The 23,294-nt window shown below is 42.5% G+C and overlaps 1 protein-coding gene across 8 annotated transcripts in view; it reads left to right on the top strand.

Annotated features, from left to right (window-relative positions):
• LOC102179006 (coiled-coil domain-containing protein 162) overlaps positions 1 to 23,294 on the top strand; it is a 75,432-nt gene that overhangs the window by 29,735 nt on the left and 22,403 nt on the right. For all 8 annotated transcript variants that reach the window (XM_018053091.1, XM_018053090.1, XM_018053086.1 and 5 more), the window contains 4 exons: positions 1,476 to 1,705; positions 2,620 to 2,758; positions 3,928 to 4,048; positions 19,401 to 19,510. In XM_018053091.1, the coding sequence (XP_017908580.1) occupies positions 1,476 to 1,705; positions 2,620 to 2,758; positions 3,928 to 4,048; positions 19,401 to 19,510 (600 nt within the window). The remainder of the gene's footprint in view (positions 1 to 1,475; positions 1,706 to 2,619; positions 2,759 to 3,927; positions 4,049 to 19,400; positions 19,511 to 23,294) is intronic.

The following is a 23,294-nucleotide window of genomic DNA, read 5'->3' as shown; positions in this document are numbered from 1 at the left end:
AAGCCAGTTTCTTAACCCTGGACCACCAAGGAAGTTCCAGCTCAGGGCTTTTAAAATAGTGGCAGGAGCTTGGGGCTTTTTGAGTGGAAGGGTCCAACTATGTGGCCTGTAGGCTGCCCCCTCCTTGTCACAGTGCTTGGGCTTGGTCTGTTGGAGATCTTAGGTCACTGAGTGAGATTTCATTTGCATAAGTTTCTGAGGATGAAATAAATCCAGAAGTGCATGCATTAGCTGATTGTTGAGGAGGTAGACTATTAGGTGGAGGGCTTGCCAGATGTTGGCAGGAGTTCACTCTCCTCTGGGACATGCCTGTTAGTTCTTCTTCTGACCAACTCTTTCTGGCAGCCTCACCACCACCCCACCCCATATGTTAATAGCACCGATCCAGGGTCCAGTTACACCCCGGTGGTGGTTCTTCCTGTTCATGGCCAGGAAGCTTGAGTCTCCAAGGTGCTGTTACCTGAATGTCCTCTGATCTGAGTCTGCAAAGGAAAGCTCCTTTCCCTATAACTGAGATATTGTCTTCAGGCCATGGGTGAGATACAGGTCCCTATTCTGTCTGTCATTCTCTGGGTAGCCCTGGCCTTCGTATCGCTGATGTAAAGGAGATCAGAGGCCTAAAAACCTTGTTCCCTCCTCATCCTCCAAGGCTTACAGCAGCCCCTCAACCAACACTCGTTTAAGGAAATACCAATAAATGAATGAACAAATCATGATTTTAAAGTAAAATTGCCTATTGAAAGATAAATTCAAATCAAGTGACATATTCTCTGCCTAAATTTTAGAGGACAGAAGGAGGAATAGGAGATAAGATAAACCCAAGTTTCCATTTCCTTACCCATAAAATGGATAAAATCTTCAATTTAAGGTTATAATATAGCTCTACCATGACGGGCTGTTAAATCTTGAGTGTGTTGGAGAGTGCTTTTCAAAACGCAGAGGCTAAACATGAAAGATGACTCATTGGAAAAGACTCTGATGCTGGGAGGGATTGGGGGCAGGAGAAGGGGACAACCAAGGATGAGATGGCTGGATGGCATCATGGACTCGATGGACGTGAGTCTGAGTGAACTCTGGGAGATGGTGATGGACAGGGAGGCCTGGCGTGCTGCGATTCATGGGGTCGCACAGAGTCAGACACGACTGAGCGACTGAACTGAACTGAAACATGAAAGGCTCAATTTTTCAAAGGCAGATAAAAATGTTAGCACCCAAGTAAAAGAGTTTTAAAAGTCAGTGGTTCATGACTCAAGCAGAAATTTAAAATGGAGACATGTCTCTCCTTTCTGAACACTACCTGTGTTCAGGAAGGATGCTTATCCTCCCTAAGTTCTACATGTGCTATTGGCCTGTAAGCCATTCCTCCTGGGGTGAAGGGTCATTCTCCCAAGACTTCACTGTGCATGAGCTGCATGTAGAAGGTTATCCTGTAGCAGTCTATGATGAATGAGGAAGAATCTCTGTAATGCTTTCAGCCAGATTTGTCCAGAGTGCCAGGACTCAGAAGTCAGTTCCAAAGCAGCCCAAAGGCCTCCAAGCTGCTAGGGGGCCCATGTGATGCAGTGATGTCCCTTGCTTTGCTGAGATCATTTCTGGTGCTGTGGAAGCAACTGGAAGTGCTAAAGGAGCACTGGGGCCGACTCAAGCTCCAAGTCCAGGACATCAACTCTCCCTCTCTCCACAAACAGTTCTCGGAGCTCTATGGGTGAGTGTTGCTCAGGGGGAAATTCATGTGGAGGAGTAGAACCTGGGGTCTAGCAGATTACTGCCCTTGCTCTGAGGGTGACATTTGGTCCTTGAATCTGGTACACCTAGCCCACTGATTGCCAAGGAAACTGGGCAGTGTGTCTGTCCATCAGCAGTGCTTTCCAGGAAAGGCTGAGTTCTGTAGACTGCAGGCATAGCACTGGATTCCACTGAGTAACACTTTACATCATTTACCCAGAGTTCTGGCCCTGGAAACGTGCTTCTGAAGTGTCCCTTCAATACTGACTCTAAGCGTTTTAGCTCGTAGGATCCCAGAGAGTATTGAGTAGGGAGTGCCGCTGCTGTGACCTCCTCCCCACTCTCTGCCACGTTGGACTTATGTCTAATGACTCTGAGAGCTTCAGCATCACAGCCGGGGTACAGTATGGTGCAGTTCGGTCTGTGGCCCATGTTGTTTTTTCAGCTTCAAGAGCTGGCTGGGATGCCTTAGCTGGCAGGAAAGGCAGGTGGCCTCTGCCATGTGTCTGTTACCAAACAAGCATTCACTAAGCACCCACCCGGCACGCTGGACTGCACTAAGGACCCTAACCCCCACTTTGGTGGCCTAATCCAAATTGTCTACCTTATGAGTTATGATAGTCAGCTTTCCTGGTAAATAGAGAATGAGAAGACATGTCAATATTTTAAAGAACAAAGAAATTAAATGTGCCAATGAGAAAAGGCCTTGGGATTTAATACTGACTAAGGGACTGGCAACTATGGTGAATTTAGATGTTGATGTGAGTATCTATGACAAGTTGGGAGGTTTATGCATGATGACAGGAAACAGAACATGAGTGAAAAGAATTGTCAGAAAATCTAAAAGAGAAAAAAAATGTTTGTTTGCTAATTTCTGTTGCTCTTCTTTAATAGAACTGATATTCTCTACCCCAGCATGAAAGCTATAGCTAGGCGGATGGGGAAGGAAGATGAATTTGAAGAAATTTTAATAACTAGTCAGTCTATTCTTCCCCCAAAAGGAGCTTCAGAAATCGAAATAAAAACTCAACAGGTATGTAGAAGCTATTTTGAACTTGGCTTGAAAATCTGCTTTATGGCATTAGCATGTAAACCTACGGCTATACCCAAGTGGTGTTTTTCTTCTAGAAGTTAAGTGTAAATTGAGGGTTTGTAAATTGTTGAACAGACTCTAAGGAAACTTAAGTGTTTAAAGGTATGTGGGGCCTTGATTAAGCAAATAGCTAACCTTAGTGTCTCAGTTCTGTAATTCTAGGTTTTCATATTCTTATTTTCCTCAAATTAAAGTGCACCACCACAAAAAAGACAACAGAAAACATAACCACTAGCATCTTAAACATAAACTTCAGCACACAAGTATCCTCTCACCCCAACACACGCTCACAGAAATAGAATATTTAAAATAGCTTCTGCGATTGTTTTTCTGAGAATAAGACAACACAATTTATGTACTAGTCTGTTTGGTGTGTGTTGATGGTGTGTGGAGGGGTTGTTTTTCCAAGGGTTTGTTCCCTTTGGTCCTGGGACACAGGCTGTCCCTGGCTGTGCTTATTGTAACAGGGAACAAAGACTCTAGCTGCGTGGGTGTAAGTACAGAGATACATGTCCATTAAGCATCCAGGAGAACTCAGCACTGTCCCTTCTCCACACACACCCCAGTCTCATGACCATTGCTTACCTTTTTGAACTCTGCTTCCTCTCTAGCACCAGGGGTTCTCTGACAGGGAGAAACATGGGCTTTGCAAGCATAAAGGGTAGAGTAAGGGCTCATGGGTATTGGAACAGAGTTTTCTCTTGGTCGTGTATGGATTAATATCTTCTAGTGAAATCCTCCTTGGTATCTATCTAAATTGAGTTTCAGACCGTCACGCTTTTTATAAAACAGGTCATGAAATTCCTGGCCGTATTTAGAGACTCCAAAACATAAGAAGTCACTTCAGACACTGAGCACTTTGCAATTTACCAGAACCTGGTAAAAAAGAGTTGTATTTTATCAATTGAGATATGAGCCAGGAAGAAGAGACATTTGTCTCCAAAAAGATGCCTCTACCCTACTTGGGAACCTCAAAAAAAGAAACCTTTCTTCTTCCTCAGTAGAGAGTAGCTAAAGGACAGGACCCAGCCCAAGGCCCTTATATAAGAATTTAGGAGCCTGAAGTATAAACTAATAGTGAAGAGTGACTCTCAAACTGCTTATTCTAGCTTCAGAAACTTCTGGAAAATCTTGAAATTCATATGATCCAGGAGGTATTAAGGAAAGTTAACAGAGAGATAACACTGGTTGTATCAGAAAAGTCCAAGGAGCAGCATACTCTCCCTACAGGTAAAGTATGTTTATTACTTTAGAAAATAACATTTTAATTATTTTTCCTAATTATAAAAGCAATCCATGTATCTATCCATATTCATGGAAAAACAAAAACACTGCAATGCCCAGAAAATAGTATCTAAAAGTTATTTATTTACATTATTTTTGGCTTCCCTGGGTTTTCATTGCTGCAGGAATTCTAGTGGTCTCGGCTTGTAGGCTCCAGAGTGAGAGCTCAGTGGTTGTGGCTCACAGGCTCAGTGGCTCCACAGTGTGTGGGATCTTCTTGGATGAGGCATCAAACCCTTGTCTCCTGCATTGGCAGGCAGATTCTTTACCCCTGAGCCACCAGGGGAGTTCAAATAAGTACTTTTAAAAAATTTTTATTGAAGTATAGTTGATTTGCAATGTTGTGTCTGTATCTGGTGATTCAGTTACGTATATTCTTTATCAGATTGTTTTCCACTATAGTTTGTTACTAAATATTGAATATAGTTACCTGTGCTCAGAAAGGAGTACTTTTCATGTTTTAAAGAATATCACTTAGCAAGCTTTTAAATAGAGAATATCTGTAAACTTCAGTCTCTTCTGATTAACTCCTAACTGAAATAAAGAATAAAGTTGAAATGGAGGAAATACATGAAGCTTTTTCTTATATATATATATATCTGTCTTAGAAATACACATACTTGGGGTGGGAAGGCAATCAAAATTGTTTCCTTTCATCTGAGGTCCAAAGTCAGGAGGACTTCTTGGGCAAGTGACCCGTGCACTCTCATAGGACTCCCACAGGGGCACTTGGGGTTTAACGTTCTATTGGTGCCATCTTGACATGCTTTATTTCAACCTAGAATTTGTATTCTGTCAGTGGTGTCCAGTGAACCAATGGAATAGGCACCAAAGGCTTGGTGCCTGGGCTCACAGTCCCACCTCCTGCTGCCTCCCCACCTTGCCAGGAGGAGTTCTCTGGCCAATCCTCTGCTCTCTGCCACCCAAGGCATCACTAACCTCCCCCTCACCATCCCCATCCAGCAGTTGCTGCCACTCCCCACACCAGTGGGGGCCTGAGCATGTGAGCGCATGTGTGGGGCATGTGTGCCTGGCAGCATCTCAGGGACTCCATACTGACAGCACTGTGGTGTGTTTGATGAGCGACTTAGTGAAAGTGAGCTTGCCTGCCCATCCCTGTGTACCTAGAATATCCCAGGGCAGAGGATGCAGTACCCTTGGGGTTGCCCATCCAGGGTGGATAGGAGCAATGGGCCGGTGGGAAGAAGAGATACCTGGCTTAACTTCTTTGCCCCTGGCTAGGGCATGAAGCCTCAGTCCAGTAGCTGGTAGACCATGTGTATTCATGCCCCGATCACGGGGCAGGGGCCCTGATGGCTATGAAGGTTGCGCTTGCCCTGCCAGCATCCCCAAGCCCGAGAGTTCAACACTAAAACAAAAACACCATGACAGGTCAAGAGAGAGACCGCAGAAGAAAGAAAAATACTTTATACTTTAGTACCTTAATGGTGCTAAACACCTTTTTCCTGTGTTTGGAACAAGCCTGAATTTTTATTTTTCATGGGGCACCATAGATTGTGTGACTGGTCCTCTCTGAACTACAGTGCCTGTTCCTAACTCCTACTAATTCTGTAGGAAAATCCCTGGTCTTTGAGCTAAGGAGAACTGTCTGACGGACAAAACTAATTACGGTTTCCTTTTGAGACAAGGTCCACAGACATTGTAATGTTAATTAATAACCTCTGTCCTCACTAAGACACTGTGGTTTCATCAGTGCTTCAAGTAACTGGATTCTGCAAGCAGGACTTTGAGGAACTGTGCAGCAAGAGGGGAAGCCCCACTGAGTATCTCTGAGAGCAGAGAGCCCAGTGTGATTGAGCTCCAGTTACAGAGTGTTTAACAAGACACGAAGCCTCTGTTGTTTATGCTGTGTTTGCTGCATCTAGGCAGCTTCCTTCTGAGTTCTTAGAGAAAATCCACAAGCATGCAGCAGGTGCAGCCATCTGCATGATTTAGGGCCGTGGTTCTTATGAGGTGGCCAGGTGGGGGCCTGGGGGAGGAAGTGTCTTTGCTTTGCGGCTGTGCTGTGTGTTGCCTTGTGCAGGGCGCTCATCAGCTGTGCTTCGAAAGGGCCTTCAGTAAGGAGCTGGGGGGAGTCAGGCAAAAGGGAGGGGTAGAGTTATCTTTAATGGTGGTAAGGTTGATATTACCAAACTCTGGCTAGAATATACTGGCCAATTCTAAAGTTTTGTTCAGATTCTGTACTCATAAGATTTTAAAAATAAACAGCAGTAGTGAGAGTGTTTTGTTATTGCTGGTTTGGGGTTTGTTCAGCTTGCTTTGGTGTGAAGGCCTGGGTCTCCTCCTCTGCTGAGTGTCCCCCAGTACAAGTGAGGGAGTCCCCACTGGGTACCAGGGGTGCTTTTATATTCTTCGACTTCGTCTTCCTGAGACCTCTGTGGGCTGGGTCTCACAGAAGAGGAGGATGGTAAAACCTTGGAAATCTCACTCACCTATTGCTCATCTCAGCAGTAGGAAGCAGCCATAGTGAGCTGGGGCTTCCAACAGGGCCTGCTTCTTCATGCAGTGATCACGCTTTGCGGTCAAGGTTAGCTTGGGGCTAGGGGTTTCTCCAGAGGGAGCTGGAAATGGAGAGTATTGAGAACAGGGGACATCACAGGCTTGAATATTTCTCCTATTTACTTCCCTCCTCCACATCTTGTCATGGAACTTAATCTTTTTATAAGCTTCTGAATGAGTTTTCAGTTTGTCTGAGAGCATCTGAAAATGTCACAGCCATACCTAGTTCTTGGTAGTCTGTGTTTCCCCTGAGAGCAATCAGAAGCAGCCCCAGGCATCCTCGCTCAGCCTCAGGGCTTGCTTAACAGAGAGATAGGCTCCACTGATTCAAAGAGGCTCTGCATCCCCCATCTTTGACGTTTTGGCATTGAAGTAACTTTTAATTGACTTTCTCAATTTCTCGGAGCAGTTATAAGACCAGCAGTTTCCAGAGTAGAGACATATAGCCCAGGGATGGGGAAAGAAAATGCTAGAATTTCTAAATAGATTAAGTCCGTACATAAGAAATCCATGTTACACTCTATAGTAAGGTGTCCTAACGTGACCATGGGGAGGCAGTCCTCAAGAGAATAATAAGAAATAATAGAGTTGACAGTTTTAATCCTAGTACATGCTTCTCTTCAATCACATTATGAAGTTTTAAAAGATAAACTAATCACATCAAAGAAGTCAGACAAAATTTTTTGTGAAGTCAAAGAAACTATTGGGAGTGTGGATTGAGATTCACTCTCACTGTTGGTGCATCTCACCCTATGTACAGCATGTTCTGCAATATTAGTCAGTGATAGTACTGGATATAATTACGAATACATAAACAGACATATGTTAAAGGTGAGTCAACAAAAAAGCTTTCCTTGAAAGAAGCACAATCAAAACATCTGGGAGAACATGGGCCGAGTCAGCATTTCCCCAGCAGTGTGCCCTAGAGTACTAACTCCTCAACATGTTAATGCAGTAGTTCCCCCAACCGCAGACTCAGGGATTACCCGAATCTCTCTTGGTAATGCAAGCCAGCAAGGTGCTCACTAATTACAGCCTTTGGGTTGCATATGTTTACCTAGCATCACTGATCATTGTTTGCTCCAAACCTATTTGTGCCAGTTTTACTTGTCGTTGTGTTTGAGTAATTTAATTATTATGTAAAGTAATGAAATAGTACAAAAAGAAAGATCTGTTCTATAAAAACTCAATTGAAATAAATTGTGGTACATCTAGTCAATGGAGTATTACTAAACAGTAAAAAGAAATGAGTTATCAAATCATGAAAAGACATGAAGAAAACTTAAATGCACATTATTAAGTGAAGGACGTCAACTTGAAAAGACTACATATTGTGGGATTCCAACCATGAGACATTCAAGAAGAGACAAAATTATGGAGCCAGTACAAAGTCAGTGGTCGATGGCAGTTGAGAGAGGAGAGAAGAAGGAATAAACAGAGCACAGAGGATTCTTAGGGCCATGAAACTATTCTGTATGACACTACAGTAGTGGCTGCCTGCTATTATACATCTGTCAAATCCATCGTTTCACAAGAGTGAATCATAATGTACACTGTGGACTTTGGATGACAATGATGTATCAATGTAGATTCATCAGTTGCAGCAAGTGTACCCATTGGTATGGGATGTTGATAGTTAGGGAGGCTGTGTGTTTTGTGAGAAGATGCAGGGGATTTGTGGGAACTCTGAACTGTCCAGTTATTCTGTGAACCTAAAACTTCTTTAAAAAAAACAAAGCATCAGGCATTTGGGTTGTTTCATGGTCTTAAAATTTATCTCCATAAAAAGAAAGCAAAACACACACACACACACACAATTGTAGACCACACGCTTGTATTATGATTTATGGTACAGAATTCCAGTGAGTGGGTGCATACAAAGAAAAAGCCTAGAGTCTGTGTTAGAAGACTGACAAATGTTTGTATATTTTTGAATTTTTAATTTAAAATTTTTTAGATAGTGCATGTCATTTTTAAAGCATTCTCTAGTTTAACAGATTTTTTATGATTGACCAGCCAACTCTTACTCTTGATTGCCTTGGACAGGAGGATTTCTACTTGCAGGGGTTAGGGAAGAAGATAAGGGTTTTATTAGCTTTTTAAAAGTGTTTGGGAAGCTGAGAATAAATAATGTTAGAAAGGTCCCCTTACTCTAGACCTTCTCAGAGCCTTTACTGTCCTACTGTGTATTGTGAATCTTCAGAGAGAGCGTGAAATGTTCTTTGAATTTATATGACCACAGAACCTTGGGAATATCTTTCGTCAACTCAAAGAACTAGTGTTCTGGGCAGCAGTTTGAGACGCAGAGGAGTACAGAATTCACACATATGCTTGAAGCAATAAGGCTTTCAACCTACCCGCTCCCCACCACCACCACCCTGCTGGTCAAGAAGACAACCGTCATTGTTGGCACTTGTGTGCCTTCAGTTCTGCGTTGGCTTAGGAGCCAGGGGCTGCTCAGGCACAGTGAGTCTGTGGTGGTGTTAGAGAAGTGCTGTGCTGTGTGCTTAGTCATGCCTGACTCTTCGCGACCCCTTAGACTGTAGCCCATCAGGCTTCTCTGTGCAAGGGATTCTCCAGGCAAGAATACTGGAGTGGGTTGCCATTTCCTTCTCCAGGGATTAGAGAAGCGAAGTGCTGCCAAATCAAGGTGCCCTTCCTAGAGGAAGGGGGCCGTATGGGGGTGGGGCAGGTGGGGTGCTCAGAGAAGAGAGGGGAAGTGGTTTTGCCACCAGGAAGTCAAAGTTTCCTTCAGTCAGATGACCTGAGAACAGAGTGAAAGGGAAGAAAAAGCCCTAACTGAACCCCCAGTATGCTATCTCCCTCCCACGTCCACCTTTCTTCTTAGAGAAGCCATACCACACACACACCAAAAATAAAACACATTTGGAGACCACGGACACCACCTGGCCAGGAAGTGCTTCTCTGGGATGAATTCTACTCACCCTGACTTCCCCTGACTCCTGCACACAGATGCAGATGCATGCCGGAACCTGAACTCAGGAGGAAGAAGCGTGCTGGAAAGATTTCTCAAACCTTTAATAAATAGAATGTTTCAACCTCAGCTATACAGTTCAGTTCAGTCGCTCAGTCATGTCGAACTCTTTGAGACCCCATGAATCGCAGCACGCCAGGCCTCCCTGTTCATCACCAACTCCCAGAGTTTGCCCAAACTCATGTCCATTGAGGCAGTGATGCCATCCAACCATCTCATCCTCTGTTGTCCCCTTCTCCTCCCGCCCCCAACCCCTCCCAACATCAGAGTCTTTTCCAATGAGTCAACTCTTCACATGAGGTGGCCAAAGTACTGGAGTTTCAGCTTCAGGATCAGTCCTTCCAATGAACACCCAGGACTGATTTCCTTTAGAATGAACTGGTTGGATCTCCTTGCAGTCCAAGGGACTCTCAAGAGTCCTCTCGAACACCACAGTTCAAAAGCATCAATTCTTCAGCGCTCAGCTTTCTTCACAGTACAACTCTCACATCCATACATGACTACAGGAAAAACCATAGCCTTGACTAGACGGACCTTAGTCAGCAAAGTAATGTCTCTGCTTTTGAATATGCTATCTAGGTTAGTCATACTTTCCTTCCAAGGAGTGAGCGTCTTTTAATTTCATGACTGCAATCGCCATCTGCAGTGATTTTGGAGCCCCAAAAAATAAAGTCTGACACTTTTCCACTGTTTCCCCATCTATTTCCCAGGAAGCGATGGGACCAGATGCCATGATCTTCGTTTTCTGAATGTTGAGCTTTAACCCAACTTTTTCACTCCTCTTTCACTTTCATGAAGAGGCTTTTTAGTTCCTCCTCACTTTCTGCCATAAGAGTGGTGTCGTCTGCATATCTGAGGTTATTGATATTTCTCCCGGCAATCTTGATTCCAGCTTGTGCTTCTTCCAGCCCAGCGTTTCTCATGATGTACTCTGCACAGAAGTTAAATAAGCAGGGTGACAACATACAGCCTTGACATACTCCTTTTCCTATTTGGAACCAGTCTGTTGTTCCAGGTCCAGTTCTAACTGTTGCTTCCTGACCTGCATATAGGTTTCTCAAGAGGCAGGTCAGGTGGTCTGGTATTCCCATCTCTTTCAGAATTTTCCACAGTTTATTGTGATCCACACACTCAAAGGCTTTGGCATAGTCAGTGGAACAGAAATAGATGTTTTTCTGGAAATCTCCTGCTTTTTTGATGATCCAGCGGATGTTGGCAATTTGATCTCTGGTTCCTCTGCCTTTTCTAAAACCAGCTTGAACATCTGGAAGCTCATGGTTCACGTATTGCTGAAGCCTGGCTTGGAGAATTTTGAGCATTACTTTTCTAGCGTGTGAGATGAGTGCAATTTTGTGGTAGTTTGAGCATTCTTTGGCATTGCCTTTCTTTGGGATTGGAATGAAAACTGACCTTTTCCAGTCCTGTGGCCACTGCTGAGTTTTCTAAACTTGCTGGCATATTGAGTGCAACAGCACTTTCACAGCATCCTCTTTCGGGATTGAAATAGCTCAACTGGAATTCCAATAGCTCCACTAGCTTTGTTCATAGTGATGCTTCCTAAGGCCCACTTGACTTTCCATTCCAGGATGTCTGGCTCTAGGTGAGTGATCACACCATTGTGATTATCTGGGTCATGAAGATCGTTTTTGTACAGTTCTTCTGTGTATTCTTGCCACCTCTTCTTAATATCTTCTGCTTCTGTTAGGTCCATACCATTTATGGCCTTTATCAAGCCCATTTTGCATGAAATGTTCCCTTGGTATCTCTAATTTTCTTGAAGAGATCTATAGTCTTTCCCATTCTGGTGTCTTCCTCTATCTCTTTGCACTGATTGCTGAGGAAGGCTTTCTTATCTCTCCTTGCTATTCTTTGGAACTCTGCATTTAAATGGGAATATCTTTCCTTTTCTCCTTTGTTTTTCACTTCTCTTCTTTTCACAGCTATTTGTAAGACCTCCCCAGACAGCCATTTTGCTTTTTTGCATTTCTTTTCCATGGGGATGGTCTTGATCCCTGTCTCCTGTACAATGTTGCGAACCTCCGCCCATAGTTCATCAGCCACTCTGTCTATCAGATCTAGTCCCTTAAATCTATTTCTCACTTCCACTGTATAATCATAAGGGATTTGATTTAGGTCATACCTGAATGGTCTAGTGGTTTTCCCTACTTTCTTCAATTTAAGTCTGAATTTGGCAATAAGGAATTCATGATCTGAGCCACAGTCAGCTCCCGGTCTTGTTTTTGCTGACCGTATAGAGCTTCTCCATCTTCAGCTGCAAAGAATGTGATCAATCTGATTTCAGTGTTGACCTTCTGGTGATGTCCATGTGTAGAGCCTTGTCTTGTGTTGTTGGAAGAGGGTGTTTGCTATGACCAGTGCATTTTCTTGGCAAAACTCTATTAGCTTTTGTCCTGCTTCATTTTGTACTCCTAGGCCAAATTTGCCTGTTACTCCAGGTGTTTCCTGACTTCCTACTTTTGCATTCCAGTCCCCTATAATGAAAAGGACATCTTTTTTGGGTGTTAGTTCTAAAAGGTCTTGTAGGTCTTCATAGAACCGTTCAACTTCAGCTTCTTTAGCATTACTGGTTGGGGCATAGGCTTGGATTACCGTGATATTGAATGGTTTGCCTTGGAAATGAACAGAGGTCATTCTGTCCTTTTTGAGATTGCATCCAAGTACTGCATTTCGGACTCTTGTTTACCATGATGGCTACTCCATTTCTTCTAAGGGATTCCTGCCCACAGTAGTAGATACGATGGTCATCTGAGTTAAATTCACCCATTCCACTCCATTTTAGTTCACTGATTCCTAGAATGTTGACATTCACTCTTGCCATATCCTGTTTGACCACTTCCAATTTGCCTTGATTCATGGACCTAACATTCCAGGTTCCTAAAGCCTTTGACTGTGTGGATCACAATAAACTGTGGAAAATTCTGAAAGAGATGGGAATCCCAGACCACCTAACCTGCCTCCTGAGAAATCTGTATGCAGGTCAGGAAGTAACAGTAAGAACTGGACATGGAACAACAGACTGGTTCCAAATAGGAAAAGGAGTACATCAAGGATGTATATTGTCACCCTGCTTATTTAACTTCTATGCAGAGTACATCATGAGAAACCCTGGACTGGAAGAAACACAAGCTGGAATCAAGATTGCCAGGAGAAATATCAATAACCTCAGATAGGCAGATGACACCACCCTTATGGCAGAAAGTGAAGAGGAGCTAAAAAGCCTCTTGATGAAAGTGAAAGAGGAGAGCAAAAAAGTTGGGTTAAAGCTCAACATTCAGAAAACGAAGATCATGGCATCTGGTCCCATCACTTCATGGGAAATAGATGGGGAAACAGTGGAAACAGTGTCAGACTGTATTTTGGGGGGCTCCAAAATCACTGCAGATGGTGATTGCAGCCATGAGATTAAAAGACGCTTACTCCTTAGAAGAAAAGTTATGACCAACCTAGATAGTATATTCAAAAGCAGAGACATTACTTTGCCAACTAAGGTCTGTCTAGTCAAGGCTATGGTTTTTCCAGTGGTCATGTATGGATGTGAGATTTGGACTGGGAAGAAGGCTGAGCGCCAAAGAATTGATGCTTTTGAACTGTGGTGTTGGAGAAGACTCTTGAGAGTCCCTTGGACTGCAAGGAGATCCAACCAGTCCATTCTGAAGGAGATCAACCCTGGGATTTCTTTGAAGGAATGATGCTAAAGCTGAAACTCCAGTACTTTGGCCACCTCATGCAAAGAGTTGACTCACTGGAAAAGACTTTGATGCTGGGAGGGATTGGGGGCAGGAGGAGAAGGGGATGACCGAGGATGAGATGGCTGGATGGCATCACGGACTCGATCGATGTGAGTCTGAGTGAACTCCAGGAGCTGGTGATGGACAGGGAGGCCTGGCGTGCTGCGATTCATGGGGTCGCAAAGAGTCAGACACGACTGAGCGACTGAACTGAAATGAACTGAACTGAGCTGATGCAATATTGCTCTTTACAGCATCAGATCTTGCTTCCATCACCAGTCACATCCACAACTGGGTATTGTTTTTGCTTAGGCTCCATCCCTTCATTCTTTCTGGTGTTATTTCTCCACTTATCTCCAGTAGCATATTGGGCACTTACCGACCTGGGGAGTTCCTCTTTCAGTATCCTATCATTTTGCCTTTTCATACTGTTCATGGGGTTCTCAAGGCAAGAATACTGAAGCGGTTTGCCATTTCCTTCTCCAGTGGACCAGATTCTGTCAGACCTCTCCACCATGACCCATCCATTTTGGGTGGCCCCACAGGGCATGGCTTAGTTTCATTGAGTTAGACAAGGCTGTGGTCTGTTTGATCAGATTAGCTAGTTTTCTGTGATTATGTTTTCAGTGTGTCTGCCCTCTGATGCTCTCTCACAACACCTTCCATCTTACTTGGGTTTCTCTTACCTTGGACGTGGGGTATCTCTTCACAGCTGTTCCAGCAAAGCGCAGCCACTGCTCCTTATCTTGGACAAGTCGCCCCTCCTGACCTTGAACGTGCAGTAGCTCCTCTCGTCCCTCCTGCGCCTGCACAGCTGCCAGTCCTTGGACATGGGGTTGCTCCCTCAGCTAAGCCCATAGCTAAACCCCAAACCAGCTTTGTAGGAATTTGGCAGGGGAAGGTCTCCAAACTAGAAGTGTGTAGCCACTCACCAGGCTTATCTGTGAGCCAGTGACCTGCCAGGAGAGTACCCTGGAAGAAAAACCCTATACACGCTTCCTTATCTGAGAATTTCTGAAGCATACATGAGCTCTGCCCTATCAAAGTTTAGATTTGTGAAAGTCTTAAACTTCTTAGAAGCATGAACTTCTAGTCACAACATTAATTCTTTTGGATTTCCTACTTCAACTATATTAGGAGAGTGGCAATATGTCTATTTACTTTCATTATCCTAAAGAAAACAAAATCAAATTTATTTGTTTATGATGGAAAGTAGCCAATTGTAGAAGAAATGTGGAATCCCATTTTGAAAACCAGGACCCCCAATAAATAGCAGTAAATGTAAGGTCCAGAGGCTCCTGCTCTGTCATATCACATTTCTGGGAGGATTTTGCTGGATGCTTTCTCTTGTGTGTACTGAGTCTCCTGTCAGAAAAATGGAAGTATGAGTAGGAAATCCCATCTAAAATTAGAAATAGCCGGAGGCAGGGAGAGGCCCTGTGGGTGCACTTGCTGAGGGCCAGTCCCACCCCCAACAGAAAAGGGAGCGGAGGAACGGGGCTTGGCTGCTACCTCTGACGCCATAGGTCTCTCTTAGTTTCAAGACTCCCCTGGAGTGAGAAGAGGAGAGAATAGGTGAGGGAAGTTAAGAGGTACAAGCTTCCAGTTGCAAAAATAAATGAGTCACAGGGATGAAATATACAGCATAGGGAATATAGTTCATAATATTGTAATAAGTGTGTATGGTGACAGACATAACTAGACTTATGGTGGTGATCATTTTATGATCTACAGAAATATTGAATCCCTATTTGAACCTGGAACTAACACAATGTTGTAGGTTAATTATACCCTAATTTTTTTAAAAAATGACTCTCCTGGCACCATGCACAAGGAAATAGGCCCCATCCAGCATAATTACTGTGCACAGGTACCTTTGCTCTCCCACATGGAAGTTAGAGTGTTGACATACTTCACTGTTGCAGCACTGTCATATATTTAACTTGATTTTATTTTTTTTAACAGATAATGCATTCACTTGGTTCAAAACTCAAAATGACACAAAACATATATTTAGAAGGTTCATTGCCACCGCTACGTAATCATCTTTTTCAGTTTTTAATGTATCCTTTCAGTGCTTTTTATACATATACTAATTCATCCTTTTATTCAATATCGATTTCCTGCTACTGCTACTGCTAAGTCACTTCAGTCGTGTCTGACTCTGTGCAACCCCACAGACGGCAGCCCACCAGGCTCCCTGGTCCCTGGGATTCTCCAGGCAAGAACACTGGAGTGGGTTGCCATTTCCTTCTCCAACCTATTTCCTAAGCACCTGCTATTTTCTAGGCTATATATTTTAAGCACTGTTTTGGGCATATAGTAATCCCCCCTTTTCTGTGGAGAACATGTTCGAACACCTCTAGAGGATGCCTGAAACTGGGAATGGTACCGAACCCTAGACACACACATGTATGTTGCTTCAGTCATGCCCGACTCTCTGTGACCTCATGGCTCCACCTCATGACCCCACCAGGCTCCTCTGTCCATAGCATTCTCCAGGCAAGAATACAGGAGTGAGTTGCCATTGCCTGCTCCAATACATTGTATACTATAGTAAACATAGTATACTATAGTAAACATAGTGTATATTTTTTATATACATACATACCTATGATAAAGTTCAATTTATAAGTTAAGCACAGTAAGAAATTAACAATAAAGTGACGTGAAAGTTAGTCATATCCAACTCTTCGCGACCGCATGGACTGTAGCCTGCCAGGTTCCTCTATCCATGAAATTCTCCAGGCCAGAATACTGGAGGGGGTTGCCATTCCCTCCTCCAGGGGATCTTCCCAACCCAGGGATTGAACCCAGGTCTCCCACATTGCAGGCGGATTCTTTACCATCTGAGCCCATGGTTGCCATTGCCTGCTCCAATATATATACATATTTGTACTACAGTAAATATAGGGTCTTTACTATATATATGTATATATATAGTATGCTATGTTTTTTTTCTATACATACATACCTGTGATAAAGTTTAATTTGTAAGTTTAGCACAATAAGAAATTAAGGTCTCCTGCATTGTAGGCAGACACTTTGCCGTCTGAGCCACCAGGGAAGTCGTAATAATAAAATTGAAAAATTACAATATATTGTAATAAAGTTATATGAAGGTAGTCACTCCCAAAATAGTGTACCGTTCTCACCCTTCTTTGTGTAATGATATGAAATGGTGAAATGCCTATGTGGCGAGAGAAAGTGACGTCGGCACTGTGATTTAGCACTCTTCAGGCTTCCACTGAGCTTCGATGATAGGTCAGAAGGGGCATCATCTGCTTTGGGTGATCCTGGATCATACAGCCGTTGTGATGTCCATGCTTTGATGCCAGGAGAAAACTATGTTAGTGGTTGGGGATCCCAGGTGGGGCAGAACATAGCTGAATGGCACAAGATTTCACTGTGATACTCAAAACAGTGCTCAATTTAAAATGTATGAGTTGTTTATTTCTGCAGTTTTCCATCTAGTATTTGCAGACTGCAGTTGACCACAGGCAACTAAAACTGCAGAAAGCAAAACCATGAATAAGGGAGGACTGTTGTACATCCTAACTAAATAAAGTTCATGGAGCAAAAATCCTTATTCTCATGGAATTTATCGTCTTGTAGGGGATAGACAGACAATAATCAAGGCACATAAGAAATAAGAAAATAGTGGAGTGAGGAGGATGGTAGTGTGGTGGTTTGAAGGGACGCATTGTCATTTTAAATAGGGAGGTCAGGATAGACTTTACTGAGAATGTGACATTTTGAGCCAAATTGAAGAAGGTGAAGGAGTTAGCTGTGCAGGTATCTGGAGGAAGAGCATTTTAGACAGAAAGACAACCCATACAAAGCCCTGAAGCAGAGCATACCTGTCATGTTTATGGAACAGCAAAGACCCAAGTGTAGCTGCAGTGGAGAGAGTGAAGGAGAGCAGTAGGGGATGTCAGAGAGGAAAGATGAAAGGGCAATATCATGTAGGCCCTCGTGAGGACTTCAGTGTTTACTCGGAATGTGATGGGGAGCCTGTCCCAGAATTTGAGTGGCATGATCTGACTTATTTTTGAATAGAATTTCTCTGGCTGCTGTGTTGGAAAGAAAAGGCTGAAGAAGGGAGAGGTTGGTTTTGAGGCTATTGCATTATGAATCCAAGCAAGAGAAGATGGTGAATCAAACAAAGTTAGGAGCAGTGGAAGTATTAAGTGGTAAGATTCTGGGCATATTTTTAAAGTCATTGATGGATTGGGTATAGGGTTTGGAGAAAAGGGAAGAGTCCATGATGACTCCAAGATTCTTGACCTGAGCATTTGGGAAAACTGAATTGCCATCTGCTGAGATGGCAAATTAGGGAGGGAAGATCAGAAGCTTAATTATGCACAAGTGAACTTTGAAATGCCTTTCAGCCATGCAAGAAGAGATGCCAAGTGGGCATTTCATCTAAATTTGAGAGTTGTCAGCATATAGATAGCCATGATACTAGATGAAATAGTCAAGGCGATGAGTATAGATAGAAAAAAAAAATAGAGGCAAACCAAGGGCCGAGTCCTAGGACACTAATGTTAAGAGCTGCGTGGGGCTGGTGGGTAGAAGGAGAACCAGAAAAAGGAGCCTACAAGAAACAGTGAGGTAGAGGAAAACGAGGACAGAGTGGTCCCCCAGCGTTTGGTGGTGGAAGTTTCTCAAGCAAGAGGAAGTGGAAAATTGTGTGAAATGTTACTGGAAGTCAAGTAAAAACACTGGTTTTAGCCATGTTGAGGTCACTGGTATTTATGACAGAATCACTTTCAGTGGAATGGTAAAGGTAACAGCTGGGTGAGCGGGTCTAAGAAGGATTTTGAAAGAAGTCACAGACAATCAGTGTAGACATCTCTTTTTGAGAGTTTTGCTGAAAAAGGAGCAAAGGAATGAAGCAAAGGCTGATATGGGAAATGGGGTCAAGTGGAAGATTTTTATGAGGTTGAAGAAATAATGGGTGCTGTTGTGAAGGATCCAGGGAAACAGGAGAAATGATGATATCAGAGAAAGCCAAATTTTTGGAGCAATGACCTTGAATAGGCTTGAGGGGATGGCCTCTCCCTTTGTTGTATTTACTGTATCTTTCTTATAAAAGATAGTATTTTATATCCACTGTTCTACACCTTGCGTTTTCCACTTAACAATCTATGAATATTCTTTTCACATTAGTACATGGAGAAATTCTTCTCTGTTTTTACAGTTGCATACTATCCCATTGGAAGGATATACCATGGTTTGTGTGTAGTTTCTAAGTTTTTGATGTCCTAAACAATGCTACTCAATAATTATGTATATGCCTTATCACATCCTTCCTTCATGGCTCAGCTGGTAAAGAATCCACCTGCAATGCAGAAGACCTGGGTTTGATTCCTGGGTTGGAAAGATTCCCCTGGAGAAGGGAAAGGCTACCCACTCCAGTATTCTGGCCTGGAGAATTTCATGGACTATATAGTCCATGGGGTTGCAAAGAGTCAGACACAACTGAGCGACTTTCACTTTTTCACTTATCACATGTGTGTCAGCCTTGCTGCTTCAGTGTAGGAGCTAAAGTTCATATTCTGCAGCTCTCTACATTTCTAATCTGTGACTCTTTCTTCTTTCTTTTGAATTTCCTGACCTTTTAAAATTAACTCTGTATTCAACTTATTTGAATTTGTAACACTTAAATAGATAAATATAATAGTTCTTCATTTATTTCTGATAGTTGTGTTAGATCAAAATAATTGTTCAGTTACATGTAGGGAATTTATGAAAACAGATGTCATATAAGGTCAACAATTATGGTAACAAAATATTGTCCACTGGGCTTCAGAGGTGTTTTCCAAATCTTAGGAATCTTGTTAGAGATCATCCTTATTCCCATGTTCTGGAGGATCCTGTATCCTCAGCCACCACCTCCCCTCCCTCACCTGTTAGTTTTTGTGTATTTGGAAATGACACCTTGTGTTGTGTCTTGGACAGTCGCCAACTTGTAACTATTAATAGTTGCTCAATGTTTCCTGATACTATTATTGGTTGTTTCTTTCCCTAGACCTTTGGAAACACCAAGTCATGGAAGAAAACTTTTCAATTATCAGACCACAAATAGTTGAAAATTTTGTACAGAGATTATTGGAGAATTACCAGGATGATGGATTAGAGGTATGAGGTGAAAATTAGTCATTATAGAGTGTCGTTTGCTTTTTTTTTCTAAACAAACCCAAATGAGAAAGACTTTCTTTTCAATATATCTCCTAATGCTTCCCTTACTCCCCTAAAGTGAAGATATGAGAACTGAGCCTGAACTCAAAGTAGAAATCACATGTTACCATTTTAATTTTGGAAAAAGACTGATTTTTAACTAAGATGGGAGAGTAATTATAATATGCATGTTGGCTAATTTCCGATTTGGCCAATTTTTAACATAACCTTGGAGCTTATTTATGGATGAGTTATTTTTAGCAACATTTCCTGTTGTTGATTTTTTTTAGTATAAAAATTTTAAGAAAAAAACAAAATAGCCTATGAAAACACTACCTAGAAAACATGTTTAAATGAACAGTATGAAAAAAACAACAGCTCCAAAAGGTAACATTTTCATGCGTCCTCCACTCCATCATCTCCAGTTTCCTCTCCCAAAGGAAGCCAGTATCAATAATTTGTATGTATTTATTGGTATTTGAATTCATAACAACTCTGTATAATATATATATAACAATAACATACAGTTAATACATAGAACAGTCATACATATAGTCCTTGGAGTTTTGAACTGTTTACTATTGACAGAAAGTACCTTTCTAATCTAAATCAAAAGAATCTATTGAAAGGGCAGGATAGGAGTATATATGTAGATATTTGGCCATAACAGTTTTTAGGATCTTTAACAAATTACACCAAAGTGCAGTAAGTAGCTATGAATCTAGTTTCCTTTGAAATTCAATCATTTTTAAACCCTGCCTTAGCAAAATGTGCTTAGTTTTTTGAAACATTTTCTCCACATTTATGACCATTATATCTACTACTGTGGGCAGGAATCCCTTAGAAGAAATGGAGTAGCCATCATGGTAAACAAAGGAGTCCAAAATGCAGTACTTGGATGCAATCTCAAAAATGACAGAATGATCTCTGTTCATTTCCAAGGCAAACCATTCAATATCACGGTAATCCAAGCCTATGCCCCAACCAGTAATGCTAAAGAAGCTGAAGTTAAACGGTTCTATGAAGACCTACAAGACCTTTTAGAACTAACACCCAAAAAAGATGTCCTTTTCATTATAGGGGACTAGAATGCAAAAGTAGGAAGTCAGGAAACACCTGGAGTAACAGGCAAATTTGACCTTGGAGTACGGAATAACGCAGGGCAAAGGCTAATAGAGTTTTCCCAAGAGAACACACTGGTCATAGCAAACATCCTCTTCCAACAACACAAGACAAGGCTCTACACATGGACATCACCAGAAGGTCAATACCGAAATCAGATTGATCACATTCTTTGCAGCCAAAAATGGAGAAGCTGTATGCAGTCAGCAAAAACAAGACCAGGAGCTGACTGTGGCTCAGATCATGAACTCCTTATTGCCAAATTCAGACTTAAATTGAAGAAAGTAGGGAAAACCACTAGACCATTCAGGTATGACCTAAATCAAATCCCTTATGATTATACAGTGGAAGTGAGAAATAGATTTAAGGGACTAGATCTGATACACAGAGTGGCTGATGAACTATGGACGGAGGTTCGTGACATTGTACAGGAGACAGGGATCAAGATCATCCCCATGGAAAAGAAATGCAAAAAAGCAAAATGGCTGTCTGGGGAGGTCTTACAAATAGCTGTGAAAAGAAGAGAAGTGAAAAACAAAGGAGAAAAGGAAAGATATTCCCATTTAAATGCAGAGTTCCAAAGAATAACAAGGAGAGATAAGAAAGCCTTCCTCAGCAATCAATGCAAAGAAATAGAGGAAAACACCAGAATGGGAAAGACTATAGATCTCTTCAAGAAAATTAGAGATACCAAGGGAACATTTCATGCAAAATGGGCTCGATAAAGGCCATAAATGGTATGGACCTAACAGAAGCAGAAGATATTAAGAAGAGGTGGCAAGAATACACAGAAGAACTGTACAAAAACGATCTTCATGACCCAGATAATCACAATGGTGTGATCACTCACCTAGTGCCAGACATCCTGGAATGGAAAGTCAAGTGGGCCTTAGGAAGCATCACTATGAACAAAGCTAGTGGAGCTATTGGAATTCCAGTTGAGCTATTTCAATCCCGAAAGAGGATGCTGTGAAAGTGCTGCTGCACTCAATATGCCAGCAAGTTTAGAAAACTCAGCAGTGGCCACAGGACTGGAAAAGGTCAGTTTTCATTCCAATCCCAAAGAAAGGCAATGCCAAAGAATGCTCAAACTACCACAAAATTGCACTCATCTCACACGCTAGAAAAGTAATGCTCAAAATTCTCCAAGCCAGGCTTCAGCAATACGTGAACCGTGAACATCCAGATGTTCAAGCTGATTTTAGGAAAGGCAGAGGAACCAGAGATCAAATTGCCAACATCCGCTGGATCATCGAAAAAGCAGGAGATTTCCAGAAAAACATCTATTTCTGTTCTACTGACTATGCCAAAGCCTTTGAGTGTGTGGATCACAATAAACTGTGGAAAATTCTGAAAGAGATGGGAATACCAGACCACCTGACCTGCCTCTTGAGAAACCTATATGCAGGTCAGGAAGCAACAGTTAGAACTGGACCTGGAACAACAGACTGGTTCCAAATAGGAAAAGGAGTATGTCAAGGCTGTATGTTGTCACCCTGCTTATTTAACTTATATGCAGAGTACATCATGAGAAACACTGGGCTGGAAGAAGCACAAGCTGGAATCAAGATTGCCGGGAGAAATATCAATAACCTCAAATATGCAGATGACACCACCCTTATGGCAGAAAGTGAAGAGGAGCTAAAGAGCCTCTTGATGAAAGTGAAAGAGGAGAGTGAAAATGTTGGCTTAAAGCTCAACATTCAGAAAATGAAGATCATGGCATCTGGTCCCATCACTTCATGGGAATTAGATGGGGAAACAGTGGATACAGTGTCAGACTTTATTTTTGGGGGCTCCAAAATCACTGCAGATGGTGATTGCAGCCATGAAATTAAAAGACACTTACTCCTTGGAAGGAAAGTTATGACCAACCTAGATAGCATGTTGAAAAGCAGAGATATTACTTTGCCAAGAAAGGTCCGTTTCCAGGGGTCATATATGGATGTGAGAGTTGTACTGTGAAGAAAGCTGAGCGCTGAAGAATTGATGCTTTTGAACTGTGGTATTGGAGAAGACTCTTGAGAGTCCCTTGGACTGCAAGGAGATCCAACCAGTCCATTCTAAAGGAGATCAGTCCTGGGTGTTCATTGGAAGGATTGATCCTGAAGCTGAAACTTTGATACTTTGGCCACCTCATGTGAAGAGTTGACTCATGGGAAAAGACTTTGATGCTGGGAGGGATTGGGGGCAGGAGGAGAAGGGGATGACAGAGGATGAGATGGCTGGATGGCATCACCGACTCGATGGGCATGAGTTTTGGTGAACTCTGGGAGCTGGTGATGAACAGAGAGGCCTGGTGTGCTGCGATTCATGGAGTCGCAAAGAGTTGGAGACAGCTGAGCAACTGAACTGAACTGAAGCTCTTCAGATATTCTCCATAATTTTATAATAAGCATTTTAGTTCTTACTTGTAAGGTAGAGAATTCACAAGGTTGGTTAGAGGCACATGCTTCCTCAGAATTCACGTGTGATTTAAATGTATTTGTTTTAAGCTTTCCATTATACCCAGTGTAATACTATGTATTCTGATGAGGGGGTAAAGTGTGTTTCCTCCTGGGTCTCTCCAGATCAGTGGTTCTCAATGAGAGATACAGAGGTGATTAAAGTGGGGTATGTGCAG

This window comes from Capra hircus, chromosome 9, assembly GCF_001704415.2.
Source record: "Capra hircus breed San Clemente chromosome 9, ASM170441v1, whole genome shotgun sequence".
NCBI lineage: Eukaryota > Metazoa > Chordata > Mammalia > Artiodactyla > Bovidae > Capra > Capra hircus.
Note: the sequence above shows the minus strand (reverse complement) of the source record. Positions and strands in the feature narration are given on the sequence as shown.